This window comes from Pan troglodytes, chromosome 1, assembly GCF_028858775.2.
Source record: "Pan troglodytes isolate AG18354 chromosome 1, NHGRI_mPanTro3-v2.0_pri, whole genome shotgun sequence".
In the NCBI taxonomy this organism is placed as follows: domain Eukaryota; kingdom Metazoa; phylum Chordata; class Mammalia; order Primates; family Hominidae; genus Pan; species Pan troglodytes.
The window spans coordinates 199,606,016-199,625,624 of NC_072398.2; the positions used below are offsets into that span (position 1 = coordinate 199,606,016).

At 45.4% G+C, this 19,609-nt stretch overlaps 2 protein-coding genes across 14 annotated transcripts in view; one reads left to right on the forward strand and one right to left on the reverse strand.

Annotated features, from left to right (window-relative positions):
- The first annotated feature begins 230 nt into the window (after positions 1 to 230).
- FABP3 (fatty acid binding protein 3) lies at positions 231 to 12,752 on the forward strand. Of its 2 annotated transcripts, none has more exons than XM_016957917.4 (4): positions 231 to 390; positions 3,777 to 3,949; positions 5,839 to 5,940; positions 12,472 to 12,752. In XM_016957917.4, the coding sequence occupies exons 1-4, from the start codon at positions 318 to 320 to the stop codon at positions 12,502 to 12,504; spliced, it is 381 nt and encodes a 126-aa protein (XP_016813406.1). In that variant the 5' UTR covers positions 231 to 317; the 3' UTR covers positions 12,505 to 12,752. The 2 variants fall into 2 exon arrangements, with proteins under 2 accessions (XP_016813406.1, XP_003307987.1); XM_003307939.4 differs by lacking the exon at positions 12,472 to 12,752 and adding an exon at positions 7,380 to 7,667 and having other exon boundaries at positions 232 to 390.
- Positions 8,388 to 19,609, reverse strand: part of ZCCHC17 (zinc finger CCHC-type containing 17) — a 68,099-nt gene continuing 56,877 nt past the window's right edge. For all 12 annotated transcript variants that reach the window (XM_001158971.6, XM_054680916.2, XM_063783564.1 and 9 more), the window contains one exon: positions 8,388 to 9,294. In XM_001158971.6, coding sequence (XP_001158971.1) covers positions 9,133 to 9,294 — 162 coding nt within the window. In that variant the 3' untranslated portion in view covers positions 8,388 to 9,132. The remainder of the gene's footprint in view (positions 9,295 to 19,609) is intronic.

Consider the following 19,609-nt stretch of genomic DNA (forward strand, 5'->3'; position numbering starts at 1 on the left):
GCCTAGAGGCCAGGAAAGGGAGAAGGTCCTGCCAGCCTGGGGTAGGGACTCGGGGGCCAGGCACTGGCGCTGACGCAGGCTAGCAGGGCGCCACTGGCTGGTCCCCACCCACCTCGGTGGGTTGGGGGATGGGCGGACCAGCCCCTCCTGGGTGAGCCCTAGCCTGGGGCTTCCTATTTCGGGAGCCGGGGGCGTGGGCCACGTCTCCTCATGTGATGCGAGGGCTATTTAAAGCGGCAGCCCGGGCAGGGAGCCGCCGTCGGAGCCCTTGCACGCCTGCTCTCTCGTAGCTTCTCTCAGCCTAGCCCAGCATCACTATGGTGGACGCTTTCCTGGGCACCTGGAAGCTAGTGGACAGCAAGAATTTCGATGACTACATGAAGTCACTCGGTGAGCAAGCCGCGGGGCTCAGGATGCTGGCTTGGGGACTGGCTGGTGGCGTGCCTAGCCCCACGCAGCACTCCTGCCGCATCCCTCCTGGTTAAGACTGGGGAATAGGGGAGCGCAGAGATGGCAGCCTGGCCTAGAGCAGGTGGGGCCTGTTCGGAGGGGGCTTTGGTGGTCCAAATCTGGTTAGAGACCACGGTAGGGAGGTGGTGGAAGGAGGCAGCTGTGTGGGAGGCTCTTTCCAGGAAGAGGGATATGTGATTTGGAGGTAGGAGGAGGGTTTGGATAAAGAACACTGATCACAGGAAGGGGAGTCTAGCCAGGGGAGAAAAAGAACAAGGGCATGGGTAGTTTAGAAATTGGAGGAGACTGAACCCAGAAAGGGAATGGGGCAGCCAGGGAGTGTACTATGACGTAAACAAGTAGGAAATACGTAGGAGGAAAAAGATTAGTGGGGAAAAAACTGTGGATCAGTGAATCAGATATGAGAAGGACGTAAGACAAGAACCTGCAGTAAGCAGCAATCCCCATCTCTCCATGTTGGTTAGGGAAGAGAATTCTTGCTGGAGAATGCCCTTTCTCACCAGCCAGTCTGACCTTGTCCTGCAGTCTATGTATCCAGGCCTTCATCACTGTCTGTGAGCCTCGTGGTAGGGTGGGGCAAGAGGCCCATGATCAGCTGGGCCTTTCCTGCAACCCAAGGCTCACCTATCTGTGCGAGGGGTAGGCAGAGAAAGCCATTGGACTTCTGATGTGCAGTAGAGGGTCCCAAGGCAAGGTCAAGACCTAGGAGGGAGGAGCACTGGTTTAGGAGGATGTGGAGAACTGCTGTGGTGTTGGGATGGAGAAGAATCAGGATTCAAAGAATCTCACAGGTGAGGAACTTGGAGATTCCCATACCATCTAGTTCAACAGGGAAACTGAAACCAGGAGAGTAGAAATGTATTATAACAATTCCACAGCAGAGCCAATATGAAAACCTAAGGTTTCTAGATCTGTAACCCAGAGCTCTTCCCACTACCCTACAGGCCCTGCGAGTGGGAAGAAAAGTACAAACTGCTTAGCTAATGATTGACCTCAGCCCTTCTTCTACTGCTTTGGGCTTAGATGGAGAGGTCAAAGCTCTCAACGGCCTCTACCCTATCTTGGGCGCTATGCCCAGTAATTCCAGGCAGGCAGTCATTCTTAGAGGAGCACCCCCCAGCCCCCACGAACACAGCCCAGCAGCTATTGGGAAGTTGGAATGCCCAGATTTAGTTCCTCCTTCCAAAGCTGGGCCAGAGCTGAGTCTTGAACTGAGCTGCAACAACTTTACCATTCTTGTTCCCTTATTCTGCCCCGAGTTGGGTCGGCGGGCTGGTCTCCCTGAAGTCCTGTTATCTTTCAGCAGCTTATGTTAAGGCAGCCAGCATTCTCATCGTAGGAATGGAAAGCCTGGGAAAATACCCTCCTCAGCTCTCAGTAAGTAGTGCTGGCTTCATTTCTAAGTAGAACCCAGATCTTCCTGAGTCTCCTAAATTCTGTCAGCTCAATATTCTTAGTTTCTCTTGATTCAGACCCTCACTCATCCCGCAGTGGTTTCCTTTTCAAACACTCCATACCTCTGGGTAGATCCTAAGTGAACAGAGCTCCCAGTGCCGTGACAAGGTCCTGCTCTGTGCAGGGGAGTGTGATTGGCCTGACTCATCCTGATACCAAGGGGCAATGCCAAGTTCCTCACTGGCCAAGCAAGGGTGGGCTGATAGCATAATGGCAGAGGCAGCCCCTGCCCCTCCTGCTGTAGACCTAGGGCTCTCAAGGGGCAAAGAGGTCCAGTCTAGTACCAGTGACCACAGGCACAACTGCTGGCCTGGATTGAGTATGTGCTGGACAGAATCGCCCAGTGAAAATAGTCAACAGTTTTGGAGCCGAGGTTCAAATCTATGTCAGTAGTTTATTCTCTTTGAATTTAGAGAAGACACTTCGCACTCTTCATTGTAAACTGGGGATAATCTATGCTTCAAGGCTGTTACAAGCATTAAGTAAAACAACCCATGTAGGGCATGTGCAGAGTACCTAGCTTCCAGCAAGCACTATGTAGCCAGGTACATTTGGAGACTTTACACACACCACCTCACCACACTGGGCTGCCTCCTGCCTCACCTTTGCCTTGGAGGACAGTTCAACGTTAAGCTGCTGGGGGGAGAGGGGGCAGTCATGATTAGTTCTTTGTTCTTTACTTGGTTGCAGGACACTTAGGACTTTGCCCAGTACCCAAGGAAGCCATGCTTGGGTCAGGAAGAGAGTCTCCGTAAAGCCTTAGACTGGGAGTCAGGAGACGGGTTTGAGTCTAACTCATTGTTGCTACCGCTTTAGGCTCCTCCTGAATCTGTACAATAGGACAAATACTTCCTTTGTACCTAACTCCTAGATCATAGATAACAGGCTTTGAAAGTGATGGGTTGCCATGTATAAGGGACAAGAGCACTAACACTTCTTAGTTTCAGGGTAAAAACTTCCAAAGTTGGAAAACTCTTATGCCTAAGGCTTTGGAAGGGAAAGTCTATGTTTCTCTTCTTTCCTCAGCCTTATTCCTAAGGCTTTGAGAGCTTTTCAGGTGCCCTGGAAGGCAGCCTTATGCTCCAGCCTTGGGAGGTAGTATAGCTGAGCACTTAAGCAAGCCCTGGACTCAGACAATTCTGGGCTTCAATCTCAGATTTGTGACCCTGGGCTTTACCTCTGTTTTTGCATCTGTAACGTGGAAACAGTCTTCAGAAGAACAGGAAGAACTAAATGAGATAACATGTACAGTTCTTACTACACAAAAAGCTCATAGTACTTAATAGTAGCTTTTTTTTTTTGAGATGGAATCTCACTCTGTTGGCCAGGCTGGAGTGCAGTGGCACAATCTCGACTCACTGCAACCTCCACCTCCTAAGTTCAAGCAATTCTCAGCCTCAGCCTCCTGAGTAGCTGGGATTACAGGCACATACCACCACATCTGGCTAATTTTTTGTATTTTTAGTAGAGACGGGTTTCACCATATTGGCCAGGCTGGTCTTAAACTCTTGGCCTCATGTGATCCGCCTGCCTTGGCCTCCCAAAGTGTTGTGATTACAGGCGTGAGCCACCACACTCAGCCCAATAGTAGCTTATTCTAATCCCAGCTCTGCCACTGACTTGCTATGGCACTGCTGTTCCTTAAGTATCTCTCATCTAATGGGATCAGTAATCTGTGTTCACCAAACAGAACTAAGCACAAGACTGAATTTTAAAATTCCCATGCAAAGGCTTTGAAAGATACAGTCCTCCACCTCCCCATACCCAGGCTTGAGAGTTATTCATTGAATTTCTTGTACACTGCTTCTCTACCCCAGCTCGTATACTCATAACCTTCCCCCTACCCTCAGGTGTGGGTTTTGCTACCAGGCAGGTGGCCAGCATGACCAAGCCTACCACAATCATCGAAAAGAATGGGGACATTCTCACCCTAAAAACACACAGCACCTTCAAGAACACAGAGATCAGCTTTAAGTTGGGGGTGGAGTTCGATGAGACAACAGCAGATGACAGGAAGGTCAAGGTAAGTCAGGGAAACAGGGGTGGGGAATGGAGAGTGCTGAGACTCTAAAAGAGAATAGGCTGGTAGTCTTGGCTCCCTGGTATTGCACCCTGAGGGGCAGACTATCATGGGGAATTTAAATGAAACAAGATTCATAAAGCCTGTGTAGTGCTGGAATGCCACTGATGCTAAATACATGTCAGTTCTGTCCTCTTGTTTTCTTCCCTCCCTTCTTGGGATTCATCTATTGTCTGCCTCGGAATGGGCAGCACAGAGCCAGGATGTTCTTCTGACCTCAGTATCTACTCCAGCTCCAGCTGGGTGACCCTGTGCAAGGTATGCAGTAGCTTTAGGTTTCTTTCCCCTTCCATAGATGGTGGAGTTATGTGGCCAGGGCTGTGACCTGAAGTGCTTTAGGAATGATGCCCGGAAGTCAGGGCCCTCCACTGAGTGAGGTCATTGTGACCTCCAGCAGCAAAAAAGGCAGCCAGGAACTAGAAGCACTTACTCAGATGCCGCTTCAACTTCTAACTCCCAGACATGGCCAATGACCCTGACAAACTATTTCCAGTGTTGCCAGCTGACAGGCAGGAAGAGCTATGTTCCGTGATAGGGCATTCACCTTGTCATGAATGTGTATGCAGTGTCTTCCCACCAAGCCTTAGCCCCTCCTCCCAGGGTTCTATCACCCTGCAGTGGCTGTCTTGGCAGCTTGCCTCAGCCTTCCAGGCCAGGCATGGGAGCGAGAGAACTTAGGGGCTTTGACCTCTATAGGGTGTCCCTATAGCAGTGTTCTATCATGACACTATCATTCAGCCCCATCAGCTGTTTCCTCTTCCTCATAGCTGTCCCCAGAAAGAACAGGATCACACAGGTGGCTGGCAGCAGAGCTGGGTATGGTGCCCAAAGATGGCAGTCTACCTTGGATAAAGGTGGCTGCCCCACCACCTGCTCATACCTCCTTGGACTTGCCTACTTTCTCAAGGGGCAAGAACCCCAATTAAACACAATAGCCCTGTGGAATGCCTAGGGCAAAAATATCTACTGTGAGTAGGCAAAAAAACTAGGGGAATGAGAACAAGGAATAAGGTAAGGATAAAAAAAGAGCACACTAAGAGACAGGCCTCATACTCCTTATCACCTAAACAATACACAGAACCTTCTCAGATTCTCCTACTGAACCACCTTGCTCATCAGGATCCCTTAGCCTGGCCTTGTGACCCCCAAACTCCTAGGAAAGAGACCTGGAAGAGCTGCCAAATGAGAACCAGCTGATGTATGTATGCTGGCAGCACCCAGAGCTGAGGAACACTTCAAGGGCATCCAGTCACAGGACTTTGTGGTTGCTGCCCTCTTGTCGGCTAAAGAGGTCACATGATGTGGACCAAGAAAAGGTGTAGGAATACAGGGCAGGAAGTCTAATTATCCAATACTTCCTATCACTAAGGGTCTTTTAGACATTATGTGAACTAACCACAAGGCTGGAGAAAGATTCTCAGGACTACTCCTCCTCCTCAGTCAGTCTTTCCCAGGGATAGACTAGTAAATCTCACCTGTATCTGAGGGGACCAGGCTATGGGAATCACCTAGAGTACAGATAAGTGTCTGTCTTGAAGGCTTGTGGTACTTCTCAGAGCCAGGCTCTCTGGCTCCACCATACTGCCTGCCTCTCCCTCCTTGCCTAATATCTGAAGGCCTCTTCCCCAGCAAGGCAGTAGTGGAGCAGAGGCTGGAGGTGAACTAGATGTCCTGCAGGGATAGCTGGGAGGCGGACTGCCTGAGCTCTTGTCCTCACACCATCACTAGTTTGGGTCAAAGGCTGTGTCCTCTGTGGCCCAGTGTCCAGACCCCACCCTGCCCCTCAATTCCTGACTAAGATCACAGCTCAGGCCTCTACCCTCTTTCCACAGTCCATTGTGACACTGGATGGAGGGAAACTTGTTCACCTGCAGAAATGGGACGGGCAAGAGACCACACTTGTGCGGGAGCTAATTGATGGAAAACTCATCCTGGTAAGATGGGCAACTTTGGAGCTGTATCTGATTGGTTATTACTACTGCTCTTTCAGCCAAGCCTGTTCTAAAAAGCGAAGTCCTCCCCTGAGAGCCGTAGAAGCTGGGACAAGAGAGTGGTTGTGGGTCAGGGTGGTATCAGGTGGGAATTTTCTGTGTAGTGGCTTTGGACTCACACAGGCCGGAACTCAAATCTTACCTTATAGGCTACATGACTGTGGGCAAATCACCTTCTCCAAGTGCAACTGTAAAACGGGTATTAATAATACCAACCTTGTAAGGCTGCTGGGAAGCCTGTAAGAGACAGTGTATGCACAGCACAAAGCATCACTGATTGAGGAACACAGCAGGTGCTCCATGTCCTTTGTTTGCTCTTCCTGTGTTTCTACCTTGCCTCACCTCAGGAAGAAGTAGAAAACAGGGCCAAATCTGATCCCAGGCCCTCTAGGAGGGGCTCCCATTGCCTATCTCAGCATTCCCTTTCCTCTCCTCCCTAGGACTGCATTGTCACTTGCAGGGACAGGCTCTTGACTGGTGGGGACACTGAATGACAGTACAGTCCTTTCTTCCCCATTCTAGTCCTACCCCATTTTCATGCTTTCTATGTCTGGCCTACTGAAACTACTTGACTACTGCTTGGGTAGGAAGTACCACAGCCAGGCTGGCAGATCTGTTCAAGCTTGGGGACTTCACTTGGAGAATCTAGCCTTGACTGAATTCCCCCCAGACCCAGGGAGAGCAGCCAACTGTGGATTCTGCCTAACCACAGGGCCTCAGGTTTTCACCTAGGCATCTTCACTGCACACCTTCTTGGGTCAGCATAACCTGTTAACTGCATTCTTGTACTCATGTGGGACAGGGGTCCCCTTGAAGTTTGGAATGAGGTGCCTAGCTTTGGTGGGGATGTGATATGCAGGACCAAATTCTCAGTGGCAGCTGAACTATGGTGAGGCCATGGGTCTGGGTCTATGATGCCAGACCGGATAGTGGGAGGTACAGGGCTCTGGCCCTGGCACTACCCTAAGTTAGGGAAGGATTGGAGTTAGTAGCCAAACACAGTCGTTTCCTGAGTCTCTGGATATTTTTCCTATTTGTCAACTATATGCCAGGCACCATCTTAGACACTAAGGATGAAGGAAGCCAAATGGTATAAGGGAAGGAAAAACACTCAGGATCTTGACCAAATTACTTCCTCTCTACAGGCTCGTTTTTTCCAAATCTCTAAAATAAGAATTACAATGCCTGTCTTAAGGATTTGCTGTACATATCAGAAAAAAAAAATTATATATGTATACACACACACACACACACACACACACATACATATAGCCGGCACATAGTAGGTACTCAAGTGACAATTATCAGGAGGAAGGGAGGGTAGAATGCTCGCAATGGCCTTCCTGGCTCCACCCCCCATCTCACTCTGTCTTTCCTTCCAGACACTCACCCATGGCACTGCAGTTTGCACTCGCACTTATGAGAAAGAGGCATGACCTGACTGCACTGTTGCTGACTACTACTCTGCCAATCGGCTACCCCTCGACTCAGCACCACATTGCCTCATTTCTTCCTCTGCATTTTGTACAAATCCACGAATTCTTCTGGGGTCAGGTGCCACTGACCGGGATCCAGTTCCAGTTCCCATGGTGTATGTGGTTTTTTTTGTTTTTTTTTTTTTAACTGCACTCATAGGGTGCTCTGAGGTCAATAAAGCAGAGCCAAGGCCACCCAGTTGCCTTTTTGCCTTTGGTAACATAACTCTGGGAGTCTTGGTTTATCCTGTGTGTCAGAGAGTGGGCAGAAATAACGGCCCAAAGGTTACTGAGGAAGAAGCACTGGATGGGAGACTGAAATGGACAGTCTCGGAGCCTGTTAATCAGCTGATCACCTTACACATTTAATAATAAAACAGCTGTACCTACACGTTGCCTTTACACTGCCCCCCCCTCCATGGTCAAATGACCTAGTTCAGTCAGTGATGGGGCTTCCCCAGGTTTGGCTATTGAACTGTCACTTCAGGCCCCTCCTACACTGAAAGCTCTTGGGTCTGGCTGTTCTCTGTGAAATGCTGTAGTCTCTCCCTTTCCAGAATTCAGGTTCAGGGCACAGAACCCAGGCTTGTACCATGGTGGTGGGAGAAAATGACCACTGGCCAAGAGGACTGCTGACCTGTGCACCAGGCTAGTACTTATGACTACAAATTCTTACTGCTTCTCTAATCAACTCTGACGGCAGAGGGCATCTGATCATTACAAAAGGGAGGGCTTATAAGTGATCTCCCAAGAAGGCAGTGATCTGCTAGTGCCTTTGGCTCTGTACCTCTGCTGGGCATCTCTCCAAGGTCTAAGGTAACATATTAAATGTTTTTGTCAGCTAATGCAGGCTCAGTGACTTTAAGTCTGTAAGTTACCCAGGAAGAAGGATTATAGGAAAAATAACTCAGTAAGTTTAAAACCAAACACATTTCCATTTAGTGACAGGAATTTAAGCAAGGACCTGAAGTAGAATCAACTGATTCACACAGTAGTAAATACAAAGTAGAACAATGATCTTGGCTTCGCTGTCTGGTTCAGTGGTCTGCTGGAATGCAATACACAAGTTAAGTCACACTGCAGACTGTTTTCTAGCTGTGGCCGCTGGATGCCACTTCTAGCATAGTAGAACTATGTTAGGAGGAATGGGAAAAGTGAGCACCACTTCTCACCATGTTCCCCCCTCCTGCTGCCAGTCTCTCTGCTCCCATGTTGGATGCAGCAGAGATCACCCACCAGTTGGCCCAGGACAGACCAATAGGAAGGGTCCAATCACTCTAACTACAGCCGAACTCACCTCCACAACAGTCTCTGTGGCTCTAGCCTGGACTCCTTTACAGGAATCCAGCTCTGGCAGTGGCAGCTGGAGAGGGTAATAGGACCTCCTGCTGAATGAAGGAAGTTGGGTGAATGAATGGGTGAGCTGCAGGGTTCACTTGCAAAGGGACCAGGAGTGATAAGGAAACAACAACTCATTCAGGCAGCTGCTTTTGACCTCTAACTCCCAAACCTGCCTGTTGCATGAGGGGAAGCCATCTCCCATGGGAGCGAAGTTAATGGGGTGGGAGGCTATATTCTCACTATTGAGTCTTTCCAGGAGTCTCAAGGCACAAGGCTCCTGGTTTCTTACTCTCAACCACCCCCTACACTCTTTATACTCTCACTCCTTGTGCTTCTTCTTGTGCTTCTTCTTCTTTTTCTTCTTCTTTGCTGCCTTGCTGTCTTTTGATGTGTGCCTTGCCCTCTTGCCTGTATCACTCTCAGAGTCTGAGCTGTCAGAGTCAGATGACTTCCTATCTCTATGTTTCTTTTTCTTCTTCTCCTGAAAAGAAAATTTTAAAAATCAACATTGTATGTGTATATTTGCTTTTAACAATCATAGCACATAATTGGCCAGGTGCAGTGGCTCACACCTGTAATCCTAGTACTTTGGGAAGCCGAGGTGGGAGGAATGCTTGAGGCCAGGAGTTCAAGATCAACCTGGCTAACATAGCGAGATCTCATCTCTAAAAAGAGAAAAAAAGAAAAATTATAGCACACAATCAATAGGGGACCACTTAATTTTCTTTTAGACAGTCTCGCTCTGTTGCCCAGGCTAGAGTGCAGTGCAGTGGCACGATCACAGCTCACTGCAACCTCAACCTCTTGGGCTCAAGCAATCCTCCCACCTCAGCCTCCCAAGTAGCTGGGACCACAGGTGTGCACCACCACACCCTGCTAATTTTTATGGAGTTGGGTTTCTCCATGTTGCCCAGGCTGGCCTCAAACTCCTAAGCTCAAGCAATCTGCCCACCTTGGCCTCCCGAAGTGCTGTGATTACAGGTGTGAGACACCATGTCCAGCCAACACTTAATAAAGTATAAGACGTTGTGGCCAGGCACGGTGGCTCACGCCTGTAATCCCAGCACTTTGGGAGGCCGAGGCAGGTGGATCACGAGGTCAGGAGATCGAGACCATCCTGGCTAACATGGTGAAACCCCGTCTCTACTAAAAATACAAAATATTAGCCAGGCGTGGTGGCAGGCGCTTGTAGTCCCAGCTACTCGGGAGGCTGAGACAGGAGAACGGTGTGAACCCAGGAGGCGGAGCTTGCAGTGAGCTAAGATTGTGCCACTGCACTCCAGCCTTGGCGACAGAGCGAGACTCCATCTCAAAAAAAAAAAAAAAAAAAGTATAAGACATTGAAAACAATAAAGTAAATCTTTAAGTACCAACAAGAAAAAAACAGCTAAAACATGTTAAGTAAAAGAACCAAGACATAATATGTATTGTAGGTTCCAGTGTGTATAACATATACATGTGTATTTATATATACATGCACATGATATAAAGTGTGTATGTTACACATACTTGTGTATATTTAGTATACACAGAGAACACTGAAAAGGATATATCAAACTGGTAATAAGTGTTACACATTGGGAATGAACTGAATGGGGGAAAGGATATGGGTCTTTCACTTTTTCCTTCAAATACTTCTGTCCAATTTGATTTTTTTTAAACAAGTATCTTATTACTTTCATTTTTTAAAGTGCAGGATATTAAAGCTGAAAGGGGCCCCTAAAGACTAGCCAGTCCATCTAGAAACAGTGACTCACATATCCAAGGTCAAAGAATAGGAGTAAAAGATTTAGAACTCCTGACTGCTATTCTGGTTTCTATTAGATACTGGTGCCAGGGGAAATAACTGCCATCAAATAATAAGCCTGTACTTGCTACCCTTGAATATTCATCATCTCTAACTTTACAGCCACCTCACAAGATTATACTCATAAAGAAAAGAGCTGAGAAAGAACATTCCCAAAACTATACTCACCACACCATGCTACCAAAGTAACAGTACAAACCCATACAAAAGACGAGAGGCAGATTCCCAGGTGTCTAATGGGGCAGTACGAGCAGATTTTAAGCACGGCATAAATCTCTTCTTTGAATTTCAAATACCTATATTGCCTCTGTAAGGTTTCTAAGAAGAGGGAGAAAGTATGGGAGGAGAAAGAGAGCAGAAAAGGATGCCAGCTTCCAACCAGCACCCTCAGAACTATAAATCTAACTGAATGATACACCAGGTCTTAGAAGCTGGCTGTGAAAAATGGTGGAAAGAACACTGAAGCAGGTGTTAGATAGACCTGGACCTGAGTTCTGGCTCTGCCATTTACTATTCTGCATCCGTGGGCAAGTCATCTGAACTCACTGAGGCCTGTTCCCTTCAAATGTAAACTGGAGATAAGAATAACATCTACTGGCTGGGCGCGGTGGCTCATGCCTGTAATCGCAGCACTCTGGGAGGCCAAGGCAGGTGGATCATGAGGTCAGGAGATCGAGACCATCCTGGCCAACATGGTGAAACCCTGTCTCTACTAAAAATACAAAAATTGGCCGGGTGTGGTCACGCGGGCCTGTAGTCCCAGCTACTCAGGAAGCTGAGGTGGGAGGATCACTTGAGCCCAAGAGCTGGAAGTTGCAGTGAGCCATAATCCTGCCACTGCACTCCAGGCTGGGCAACTGAGCAAGACCCTGTCTCAAAATAAATAAATAAATAAATAATCTCCCCCTCCCCCCCAAAAAAAACACCTATGGTGACAAGTTAATGAGATAGTATCTAAGGCTTGGACAAGTTGAAAGCCACTTGTCCCAGATCGCATAGGCGCAGTTGGGATCTTCATGTAGATCATATGAATGGAAATCTCCGGAGTTTTCCTATGTAGCACATGGCCCCTCTTTCTGTATAGTAACAGGAGGCCTCATGGTATGGTCATTAGAACAACAAATTTTGGGATAGAATTAAGTTCAAATTCTAGCTCTGCAACTTAACTCACTATGTGACTTAGAACAAGGGACTTAACTTTTTTGAACCTCAGTTTTCTTTTCAGTAAACTGGAAATAATAAGTACCTATCTCAAAGGATGCTATGAGGTTTAAACAAGATAAGCACTAACTATAGTGCCTGACACATTATAGGCACTTAGTGGGAGCTATATGTATTTTTCTCTCATTAACTCCCAGGATGTTCTGACAGCCTGGCCAAGCATCTACAGGAGACAAGTCAAAGTTTTAAGAGAAGATGAAATAACAATTCTTCCTTGGCATCTCCAATGGAGTAGAGAGAAGGCAACAATGCTTCTTAGACCCACATTACCAAGCTATAACAACCATGGCTGGGAGGAGCTGAGAGTTGGCAAATCAATAGTTTAGCTATGTTGCTGAACCTTCCTGGATGGCAAGACCATGGAAGTCCATCACAAGATATTATGGGGTCAGGAGCCTCACTGGGTTCTGCCCCTCACATAGGTGAATATCCTGGGAAAGTAAAAATGAAAATACAGAGTCTGGCACCAGTTCCCTGCAAGCCTGGTCCAGCCTGGATAAAGAAGTGAGGAGAGTAATAATACTGCCTTACACCTAAACAGTGCTTTAGTTTATCAAGCTTTTTGCATCCTTATCTTACAATAATAGTCTGTAGAGTCAAAATTCATGAGTTATTATTCCCATTTTACAGATGGAAAAACTGCAACTCAGAAATGTAAAGTGAGTCGACCAAGGCTAAAGCGGCAAAACCACTATACTTTATAACACAGAGTTTGGCACTGTTTCCACTTTGTTCTCTCTCAAAGATGAAGGCTCAGGAGGAGGGAAGATAAAAACAAATCACTAGAGTCCTGGCATGCTGGAACATGGACTCTAGCTAGCAAGAAGGGCTCAAGGAGGTGGCCTTCTCCTAGACCTCAACTTTGATGCAAAAGCTGTTTTGCAGCCTGAACAAAGACAATCCAATCCTCCAGCAAATGGCGTCATTTTCCCTATGTGTCTAGCCTTGAGCTACAGAACAAAAGAACAATCACATCCGAAGTTGTAGTTCGCCCGGTTGCGGTGGCTCACGCCTGTGATCCCAGCACTTTGGGAGGCCAAGGTGGGTGGATCACCTGAGGTCGGGAGGTTGAGACTAGCCTGACCAACATGAAGAAACCCCATCTCTACTAAAAATACAAAATTAGCTGGGCGTGGTGGCACATGCCTGTAATCCCAGCTACTCGGGAGGCTGAGGCAGGAGAATCGCTTGAGCGTGGGAGGCGGAGGTTTTGGTGAGCCAAGATCGTGCCACTGCACTCCAGCCTGGGCAACAAGAGCGAAACTCTGTCTCAAAAAAAACAAAACAAAACATGCACACACAAAAACAAAATTAGCCGGGCGTGGTGGCGCATGCCTGTAATCCCAGCTACTCGGGAGGCTGAGGCAGGAGAATTGCTTGAACCTGGAGGCAGAGGTTGGGGTGAGCCAAGATTGTGCCATTGCACTCCAGCCTGGGCAACAAGATGGAAACTCCGTCTCAAAAAAAAAAAAAAAAAAGGTTGTAGTTCAAAAGCAAAGTTGGGAGTTGGGGTGGGGGAAGACTGAGAGCCAGAAGATGAACCAAGCTTCTGCTCTCGCAACTTCATTCAAGTGAGAAGGGAAACAGAAGATAATGGGTTAAAAAAAAAAAAAATGACATGGATTCAAGTATCAGATGGAAATAGAAAATTAAAAATAAAAAAGTTTTTAAACGGCATAGGAGTGTGAGCCCATGGCGCAGGTCAAGGGGGCACTGGAAAGAAGCCACTGCTCAAACATCTCAAAGACTGCTCTCTAGGAAAAGCACATATCCCTTGCTAGAGCAGCTAGTCTACCCATTTTCACTATAGTTCTGAAACAGGATAGCAGCAGCCCAGTGTGACAGAAAAACAAAAATAAAAGCAAAAACTGAAAAAAGAGAATATAGCAGTGAACATTTATCGAGTACTTAATTTTCTATTTTATTTATTTACTTATTTTTAGGATGGAGTCTTGCTTTGTCACTCAGGCTGGAGTGCAGTGGTGTGATCTCGGCTCACTGGAGCATCTGGCTCCTGGGTTCAGGCAATTCTCCTTGAATCGCTTGTAGTCCCAAGTAGCTGGGACTACAGGCGCCTGCCACCACACCCGGCTAAGTTTTGTTTTTTTTTTTTTAACTAGAGTCGGGGTTTCACCATATGAGCCAGGCTGGTCTCAAACTCCTGACCTCAAGTGATCCACCTGCCTCATCCTCCCAAAGTGCTGGGATTACAGGCATGAGCCACCACACCCAGCCAGTACTTAACTTTCTGAAGGCAGGTGGATCTCTTGAGCCTAGGAGTTCAAGACCAGCCTGGAAAACATAGTGAGACCCTGTCTCTACAAAAACAAACAAACAAAATTACCAGTAACCTCCACGTGGCCAAATCTAGTGGTCAATTATTGGGTCTTATTTACTTGGTCAGTCAAGATGGATACAGACCATCTTACCTAGAACACATTCCTCATGTTATTTCTACCACATTCTCTTACTTTTCTACAAACTTCCTTGGCTGTTCCTTTCCTGTCTTCTTTGTTAGTTCATCCTCATCTCCATAACCTCTAAGTGTTGAGCACTCTGGGGCTCAGTCTCTTCCCTATATTTACTCTGCAGGTGATCTCATGAACATAAATACCATCTATATGTAGATGACTCCCAAATTTATATATCTTACCTGGGCCTCTCCCTTGAACTCCAAACTATATATCCACTGTCTACTCTATGGTCTACTTGAATATCTGATAGGCAACTCAATTTCTATGCCCCACCCCCTCCCAAACCTAGACTCTCCCAGCTATCTTTCCATCTGTGTAGACAGCAACTCAAACTAAACTCCTGACTGCTCCCTACTCCCACACTTACTTCTCCTGCATTCCTTCTCTTAACTCAAATCTTCCAGTTACACAGTCCAAAAATTTTGATGCCATCCTCACCTGCTCTTATATCTTCAAAATATATACACACTTCAACTCCTTTCTCATCATTTTTGCCACTGTCATTCTAGTCCAAGCCACCATCATCTGGATTATCTATCAACTCACTGCTTCTACTCTTGCTTTCTGACCATCTAAGTTTCTACATAGCAGCCAGAATGATTCTCTTAAAAGGAAGTCAGATCATGTCATTCCTCTGCTCAAAACCTCTAATAACATCCATCTCACTCAAGTGAAAGAGGAAATCCTCCCAATCACCTATAAGGCCCCAGTGATCTGGGTTCCTTCTGATCTAACTTCCTCTCCTACCACTCTCTTTTCATTCATTTCACTGTAGCCACACTGGCGTCCTTAATGTTCTTTAATCATGCCACACTCTTTCCCAACATCAGCTGTTACATTTGCTGAAATGCTCTCTCTCCACTTACCTGAATAGCTTGTGTCCTCACTTCCTTCTGATATCCACTCAAACAACACTTTATGAGAAAGGCCTGGCCTAGGCCAGGCGTGGTGGCTCACGCCTGTAATCCCAGCATTTTGGGAGGCCGAGGTGGGTGGATCACCCGAAGTCGGGAGTTCAAGACCAGCCTGAACAACATGGAGAAACCCGTCTCTACTAAAAATAGAAAATCAGCTGGGCATGGTGGTGCATGCCTGTAATCCCAGCTACTCGGGAGGCTGAGGCAGAAGAATTGCTTGAACCCAGGAGGCAGAGGTTGCAGTGAGCTGAGATCGCACCATTGCACTCCAGCCTGGGCAACAAGAGTGAAACTCCGTCTCAAAAAAAAAAAAAAAAAGAAAGGCCTGGCCTTACCATCCTATCTAAAATGAAAGTCACCTGCTCCCCACATCCTCATTCTAGGACTCCCTATCTCCCTTAATCAAATTAATTTTTCTCTATAGCACTTATCACTACTTGATACATTATTTTTACTATTTTGTATTTGTTTACCAGTTTATTATCTGTGTCCATCAACCCCATCCATTAGAATCTAAGTGCCATGAAGATAGGGATTTTACCTGTTTTGTTCACTACTTTACCTGCAATGGCCAGAACAGAGCTTAGCACATAGTAGAAGCTCTATTAATGAATGAAGCTGGAGTATAGTGTGTGGGAAGAGACTGGTGGGAAATGATGCTAGGAAGCTGGGCAGATTGTGAAGAGTCTTAAAGGAACTTAGACTTTATGTCATAGAAGAAAGCGAACCACTGAAGGCTTCTGAGTAGGCAACACTGGGCAACGCTCTCTGCTGTATCTGAATAGGCAGAGAATGTGTCCCTGAGTGGGCTCAGGACTGGCAACCTTTCTCTATATAGGCACCAGAAGAAGTTCTCTGAACAGTAGGACAGAGCCAACACTGCAGCCAAAGAATGACATTCCTATTTCTTGTTCTTCTATATATGGTACAGCAGAAAATCATACGGTAAAATCAAAAGAAAATTATAATCTGAATCAAGTATATCTAAAGTTTACTATAATCAGTGGGCAGCTTGGTCCCCAAGGCACTTACTTCTTCATAACATAACACTGATTCAGAAAGACCTACGATGGCATATGATTAATGAAAGAGGCCAGTAAAGCACAGACCACAAGTTCATCAGAAGATTATCCAGGGATTCACTACAAAACCTCCATTCCTATTTTACCAACCACTTCATAGCCCATTTTCAATTGCAACACACAGTTTCCTTTTATCCTAATTATGCCCAACAAAAATTACTTATAACATTCAGTCACTGGGACAAAAATTGTTCATGGTGCCAGATGCACACAACTAAATCAATGCATCCTGGACTTGTGGGAAAAGGCATTCAATACATGTATGTTTTAATGAAAAGAGGTGGGAAGGCTCAAGGTTAGGAAGATCTGTTATTCTTACTCCTGCCCCTGCTCCTTTCATTATCGCCCACTGCCAGCAGCAGGAGTCAATACCTATTACTCTGCAATCTGAGGGCAGGTTTCACTGAGTGAAGACACCCAAGGAATGACAGAGAGCACAGACTATGAAGTCTATCTATTCACAGGTAGTTAGTGCATGTATTCCTATTAAGCACCAGGCATTATTTGTAAAAGGTGACATCCTTTCCTTATCCTGGGCTATTTCTGGTGGTTCCTCAACAGGTCTACCATTTTCTGTCTTAGAGGCTTTGCATTGTCTTCCACTAGACTATAAAAAGTGAGGTAATGAAACAGACTTGTGAAGAAACGGAGATGAGAACCTAATGAGACTTTCCAGTTCTAGTCCTAGGTGGCCTGACTACACTGCATTTCCTGTCCTTGGATGTCCATAAAATCAAATAACCTCCTTGGAATGTGTTTCTATCCTTTACCACCACACATAGCTTGGCTGCTTATCTTTCTCCTTATATGATTAGCCGCTTGAGTGTAGGTACCATATGATCTTTATTTCATGAGTTACTTTTTTAACTGTTAGAAATGCATTAACTGAACTTACATGAGTTACTATCATATATGCCCTTCCACACGCCAGGCATTCCTACTCTCCACTGTCCAACTCAGGAGCATGGACTGCTAAAGGCATGTTCCTTCACAAATCTACTCAGTTCCATATTTGGCTCCCAGAGCTGACTAGTCCTGAAACAAGTGTCCAAATCTGCCACTCACACACCAAAAAAGCCATCTCAGACAGATTTTACTGTTAAGGAAAACCAACCTCCTGCTGGAATCCAAGATTTAGAAGGTAAAAGGAAACAGGAGGGTTGGAATCTTGACTTACAGTTGTGAGCAGAAACAAATCAATAGATAACATCACATGATGGCTAACGGTAGCTGGGAACAAAACAAAAACCCACCAAAAACTGACTTGATGAGTCCTGATATGTCAAGTACCTAACACAATGCTAGATACCTATGAAGCAGATAATACATATTTGTTCAGTAAATGAATAATTGAAGAGTTAAATAAATGGTTGAAGTGTGATATACAGAAAAGAATATTGTTAGTAATCTGAAGACATGGGTTATTTTTTCAGCATTATCTCTTATATTTGTGTGACTTCCGGGGAGTTACGTCAATTTCTCTGAAGCTCCATTTTACTCATGTGTAAAATGGTGGGATAATAATTCCTGTTCTGGCTATCTCATAGAATTGTATAATGATAAAAAGAAACAAAAACAGGAATGTATTTTATAAACTGTAAGCACTAAACAAATATGAGGCATAAAAGATAATGACGAGATTAACAATGAGGTGAAAAGACAACGATGCTAAATACTATCTTGGTAGAAATAGTGGACATCAAGAGGTAAGTTTTACCCTTCTACACTCCCTAGAAAACTTTTTAATCAAAGAGGACTCATGAGTTAGAAGTTCATATACACAAAGATACTTTTTTTTTTTTTTAATTGAGATGGAGTCTCACTCTGTCGCCCAGGCTGGAGTGCAGTGGCGCAATCTCGGCTCACTGCACCCTCCGCCTCCTGGGTTCAAGCAATTCTCCTGCCTCAGCCTCCCAAGTAGCTAGGATTACAGGCCCTCGCCACCACGCCTGGCTAATTTCTGTATTTTTAGTAGAGACGGGGTTTTGCCACGTTGGCCAGGCTGGTCTCAAACTCCTGATCTCAAGTGATCCACCCGCCTTGGCCTCCCAAAGTGCTGGGATTACAGGCATGAGCCACCGTGCCCGGCCAAAGATACTTTTAAGAAATAATAATGTATAATGATTATTACTGCCATTGTTCATCAGACCATTCCTCTACTAAGTGAAAGGCAATGGAGGGCTGGGTAGTAGGTTGACTAAGCAGGTCATAAAAAGCCTCATACCTAGCAGATAGAGCCTCAGTAATTGGTTTTGTGAACTGAAATACATATCTCAAAGCAGCTTTAGAAACAAAGGAATAACAAATTATACTCAATATATTCAGCAAAAAGAACTCAACCAAAGACCCACAGAAGTGAGATATCCATATAACCACTTTAGGAATGTAACAAGTACCATTTACCTCTAAAAGGTTAAAAGAGAAAGAATAATGCTTGGAACATACAAATAGAATCACAGTTAAAAATCTAGATCTGGCTTGAGCCCAGGACGTCAAGGCAGCAGTGAGCCACGATCATGTGACTGTACTCCAGCCTGGGTGATACAGCAAGACTCTGCCTCAAAAGAAAAAAAAAACTAAATCTGCAAGAAAATTATTTCTGTTTACAGATGGCATGATCTTCTATGTAGAAAACCCTAAAGATTCCACAAAAAAATCCTGTTAGAACGAATAAGTGAATTTAGCAAAGTTGCAGAATACAAAACGAACATGCTAAAATCAGTTGTGTTTCTATACAGTAGCAAGGAGCAATCAGAAAAAAAATTAAGAAAACAATTCACACAGTAGCATCAAAAAGAATAAAATACTTAGGAAGAAACTTAACCAAGGAGATGAAAGACATGTATACAGAAAATTACAAAATGTTGCTGAAATTAAAGAAGATACAAATAGATATCCAATTTTCATGGATTGGAAGATTTAATACAGTTGAAATGTCCATACTATCCAAAGCAATCTACAGATTAAATGCAATCTCTATCAGAATTTGCAAAAATATAAAAATCTATCTTAAAATTCATATGAAATCTTTCAAAGGACCCCAAATAGCCCAAACAATCTTGAAAAAGAACAAAGCTGGAGGATCCACAATTCCCAACTTCAAAGCTTACTAAAAAGCTACAGTAGTCAAAACAGTGTGGTACTGACATAAAGACATATAGACCAGTGATAGAATAAATCCTCACTTATTTGGTCAAATGATTTTCAACAGGGTGCCAAGACCATTCAGTGGGGAAAAGGACAGTCTTTTCAACCTATGGTGTTTTAAAAACTAGAGATCTACATGCAAAGAAAT